The 4,714-nt window shown below is 62.9% G+C and overlaps 1 protein-coding gene across 1 annotated transcript in view; it reads right to left on the bottom strand.

Moving 5' to 3' along the window:
* Nucleotides 1–4,714, bottom strand: part of ABCA2 (ATP-binding cassette, sub-family A (ABC1), member 2) — a gene marked incomplete at both ends in the record, with an annotated part of 19,484 nt that overhangs the window by 8,564 nt on the left and 6,206 nt on the right. Inside the window, 9 exons of the mRNA XM_009584194.1 lie at nucleotides 159–261; nucleotides 446–652; nucleotides 1,769–2,059; nucleotides 2,324–2,444; nucleotides 2,546–2,730; nucleotides 3,185–3,367; nucleotides 3,442–3,638; nucleotides 3,956–4,168; nucleotides 4,449–4,629. Of these exons, the coding sequence (XP_009582489.1) occupies nucleotides 159–261; nucleotides 446–652; nucleotides 1,769–2,059; nucleotides 2,324–2,444; nucleotides 2,546–2,730; nucleotides 3,185–3,367; nucleotides 3,442–3,638; nucleotides 3,956–4,168; nucleotides 4,449–4,629 (1,681 nt within the window). The remainder of the gene's footprint in view (nucleotides 1–158; nucleotides 262–445; nucleotides 653–1,768; nucleotides 2,060–2,323; nucleotides 2,445–2,545; nucleotides 2,731–3,184; nucleotides 3,368–3,441; nucleotides 3,639–3,955; nucleotides 4,169–4,448; nucleotides 4,630–4,714) is intronic.

Here is a 4,714-nt window from a genome sequence, read left to right as displayed (position 1 = left end):
CCGGACAGGCTCTGCTCCATGCCTGGGCCAGCCCCGGCGCCAGCCCCGCTGTGGGCTGCCCTCCCTGCTGCCCCCCATCGCAGTCCCAGGGATGGAGACAGGGATGGGGATGGGGACGGGGCATGGGACGCTGGTCACCGGCAAGCAGCAGCTCTCACCGGTACTCACGCCGCTCCTCGTTGGCGTAAGGAATGAAGTTGCCCTTGGGCTGGGTGTAGTTGTGGTACTGCGATGGCGAGAGGATGAGGGGTGGCAGGTCACCTGTGGGGACAAGGACAGGAACCCGCTTGCACCCACAGCACCACTGCGCACAGGCAGACTGGCTGAGCGCCCGCAAGCCTGGTCCTCAGCCCCACCCCTAGCCAGTGTCCCCGCCAGCCACACTGGGGCAGGCAGAAGGGGCCACCAGCAGCCCCCAGCGTGCAGGTGGGTGGCTTGCAGGCACCTATTTCGGGCACAGAGAGCGCCACCGTCATGGCCACGCAGACGAAGAAGGCGGGCAGGAGGATCTGCGAGAAGAGGGCCTTGGTGTTGCGCTTGGCGCAGTGGAAGCGTTTGACGATCAGCCCGTGGAACTGGCGCAGCTTCAGCCACGAGCCCTCCAGCTTGAAGCTCCCCTGCCCGGCCAGGTCGTGGTCCTCCAACTCCACCTCTGCCTCTGCCTCTTGCTCTGAGAGGGGAGAAGGATGTCAGCCCCCTGGCACGGCCACTCCCCCACACACCTTGGCCTCCAGGGAGCTGAGCTGGGCACCGAGCTGGGTGCAGCCACCCCAAGGGACAGGGCAGCACCCACCGAGCCACAGCAGCACCGCGGTGTGAAACGAGGCAGTTGACTGGCAGGTTCCTCTTGGCCCAAAATGGGAAATTTAGACAGTTTCAAAAAAACAACCTGAATTGGTGCTTTTTGGCAGAACCCCTCCATTTTCCCATCAGCTCTCCCAGCTGGCAAGGGGTCAGCGCAGTCAGGAACAGGGGACAGGACATGGGTGGGGGGACGCAGCGAGACAGCGGGCACAGGGCTGGGGCTCAAGGAGCTCTGCCGCGGTAATGTCTCGGTTCTGCCTCCCACAACCCAAATCACAACGCTCAGAGCAACCCCGGCCAGGGAGGCAGGCTGGCACATCCCTGAATTAATCACGACAAGAGCTGCTGGGATAACCCAGAAAAGGATTTGTGAATAAAACAGCAGCCTCAGGGCACCTGCCTGCATCCTCCATCCTCCAGCAATCCCACCATCCAGGCAGGGAGAGCCCCAAGCCTGGGTCAGGGTATGGAGGGCAAAGCCACCAGCTGGAAGAAAACTCCGTGCCCAAGGGCCAAGAGGAAACAACCCGACCAGGTGCCAGCACGAGGAACAAGCGCGTTAGTGGGGCGAGTCTGCAGGGTGGCACTCGCGGGATCGAAGGGAGGCAAAGGGCAGAGCTAGTGCTGCCCATGCCCACTGGCTCCGTGTCTCAGCATGGGACTCCCCCACGCACATGCTACCAGTTTGGGGGTGCAAACTGGTAGAGGCACCTGTTCTCAGCCCTCCCACCCAGGCTGCGGTTCTCTGGGCGCAGCATCAGCGGATGCATCATCAGACCCCCGCGGGGTCTTGCCCCAGCAGGCATGGCCCCCCATCCCTGGCACATCCGCCTGCCTTGGCCAGGGCCAGCTCTGCCCTGCCCAGGTGCAGGGACAGGCACTGCCACTGCCCCAGCCACCCTCCGCATGCCCGCTGAGCACCTCCCCCGGCCCCTGCCGCTGGCCAGACACCGGCGGCACGAACCTTGCAGACTGATGTTATCGGGGTCCTGCCGGTTATCAAACAGGGGCGCGTAATCCCCGAAGAATTCGGAATAAGCCCCACCTTCGTCACCCCGCACGGACCCCACCGAGGAGGCTGAGCGCAGGGACGCCTGCGACTGCGCCAGCTTGGAGCAGGTCACCAGGTTGCTGAGCTCCACCTCCGGCTTCTCTGGCATGGCCGCTTCGGCCAGGGGCTCCCCATTGACCTCGGGCTTCGGGCCCAGCTCGGGGATGGGTGGCTGCAGGGCGTCCTTCTTGGACTCCTTCATGTCTGGAAGGAGAAGGAGGGATGCCACCAGCCATGCTTTTTTTTTCCACGGCGTGGCACAGGGTGGAGACAGATCTGGTCTGCAAACCCGGAGGGGAGCAGAGGCCAGCTGCCCTCGGCCGGGATGGGCTCCGCTGGAGACCACTCCTCTTGGGAAACGAGACTCCTGCGGCCATGCGCAAGGGGAGAGGAGCCACCAAACCCACACAAAGTCACACAGCCCCTCGCCAGCCCCAGCAGCACCACGTGCCCTCCCGCCGCTCATACCCACGTCACTGTTCTCCAGAGACTGGTCCTCCTCGGACACCTTCAGGAAGACCTCTTCTAGCGTGGTGTCCATCAGCCCAAAACTGGTGAGGTCCAGCTCTTCCAGACTCTGCTCCAAGTGCTGTGGAGGCAAAGCGCTGTGTGAGGAGGGCAGGAGGTGCCCACAGCGCTGCAGCACTCCGCAACTGCCCCCCTGCCCACCCTGCCAGCCCCCATGGTTACCTGGAAGAGCCTCTCAAAGCAGCCCTTCTTGACAGCCTCGCTGGGCAGGATGTAGGAGAGCTCAGTGTTGGTGTCAGAGATGAGGAGGCAGGAGGCCACATATTTCTTGATGAACTGGGAGACGCGAGGCTCAGAGCAGGGGCTGACGGAGGAGTGGGCCAGAGGGCTGTGCAGCTGGCCTGGCTCTGTGGCAGAAGGGCAGCACCAGTCGGTCACTTCTCACCTGGCTTGCCATCAGGACCCGCCATGTCCACCCTACACCCCAGAGCTGAGAGGGCTCCTCCAGCTTCCATCGCAGGGTGCTGGCAGCTTCCCAGGCTGCCCTGCCTGGGCTGGGGACAGTGCTCTGCACCGCAGCCCACGCTGGACGTCTCAGTAGGCAGCCTACGGGCCGGACAGAACCAGCGCCTGGAGGCAAATGCCACCATACAGGGTCTAACCCGGGACCCAAATGGGAGAAATCAAGGCTGAGCGAATGCCACCTCCCACAGCCCTGCCCTCTCCCCCTCCACCCTCCACGTGGCCTAAGGAGAGTCTGGGTGGGAGCACTTGGGTGTTGACCTCTCGTTCCTTTCCTGGGCTGAAGAAGGGCTGGTACCATCTACTCCTCTAAACACAGGATCCCACTGCCCCCCAGACCTGTGCCATTCCTGGTGTCTGACTGCTTCTTCACCACTGTCAGCTTGTAGCCATCACCGTAGGTGCTCTTGAGGAAAAGCGGGGAGCCGCAGCACTTGAGCTTGCCGTGGGAGATGATGGCAATGCGGTCACCCAGCAGGTCAGCCTCGTCCATGTGGTGCGTGGAGAGCAGGATGGTCCTCCCTGACGGTGGCACGGAGCCTCAGGGCCCGCCCCAGCCAAGGGAGCCATGCTGGGCTCCGCCGACCTCCACTCACCTGGCTTGTACTTGAGAATGAGGTCCCAGATGGCCCTGCGTGCATACGGGTCCACGCCAGCCGTGGGCTCATCCAGGATCACGGCCCGTGACCCTCCCACAAAGGCAATGGCCACCGACAGCTTCCTCTTCATGCCTCCCGAGAGGGTCTGCACCAGGGAGTGGCGTTTGTTGGAGAGCTCCAGGTCCTCAATCATCCTGGGGACAGGGGGGAAGCACCAGGGATGCTGGGGAGGCCATACTGGCGCCCAGTGCCTGCAGGGAACACGTGACGCCTTTTCCCCGCGTGGTACCTGCGGCTCTCGGCCGCCAGGATAGCCCAACTGCAGCCAGGCTACAGAAGCATCTTCTCCTGGCTTCCACAGCCTGATACCCCAAGTTTTGGAAAACGCTTGGTGGAGCTGCTCCGGGGGACGTTTCTGCTCCCAGATCACCCACCACGGCACAGCCAGCAGGAAGGGGACCCACTCATGCAAAAGGCACAGATGGGGGAAAAGGAGCTGGGGGATGCCTACTTGTCCATCTCCTTGCGGATCTCCTCCTCTGCCATGCTTTTGAGCTGTGAGTAGAACCAGAGATGCTCCTCCACCGTCAGCCTGTCGAAGAGCACGTTATGCTGGGGACACATACCTAGGTTCTTCCGGACCTCATCCATCTCCGTCCGGATATCGTGGCCGTAGATGGTAGCGGAGCCCGAGGTCGGAGGGAACAAGCCAGTGAGGATGGACCTGGATGGACAAAAGCAACAATGTGAGGAACCTTGTATTCCTCCGTCTGGTCCCAATCCCAACCACCACCTCCAGCAGTGTCTGCTGGGCCTGGGCAGAGCAATGTCAGTGCAGGGCCATGCACCCACTGCCTGTCCCCCTTTTGTGCCACCCCCACATCCACACTGCTGCCCTCTGGGCATGGCACCAGCTGCCACAGGGCCCTGCAAGGACATCACGCAGCACCTTCCCCCCCACCTTCCGCAGGACACGGCCCACATCCGCCGTGACAGGCACTCACATGGTGGTGGTTTTGCCTGCGCCGTTGTGCCCCAGGAAGGACACCACCTGGTTCTCGTAGAGGTTGAGACTCAGCTTGTTCAGTGCCAGCTTCTTGTCCGTCTTGTAGACCTTGGTGAGCTTGTCAATGCAGACAACCAAGGGGAGGTGGGTCGGCTCCTCCTCGATGCCCCGTGTCTCCTCTGCTGCGAGAGCGGGATGGTGAGGAGCCGGGAGGTGGCAGGGAGGCCAGGCTTGGAGCGGGGTGCCCCAGGGGATGAACCTCCC

This window comes from Fulmarus glacialis, unplaced genomic scaffold, assembly GCF_000690835.1.
Source record: "Fulmarus glacialis isolate BGI_N327 unplaced genomic scaffold, ASM69083v1 scaffold18668, whole genome shotgun sequence".
In the NCBI taxonomy this organism is placed as follows: Eukaryota; Metazoa; Chordata; class Aves; order Procellariiformes; family Procellariidae; genus Fulmarus; species Fulmarus glacialis.
This window is presented reverse-complemented; position numbering and strand designations above follow the sequence as displayed.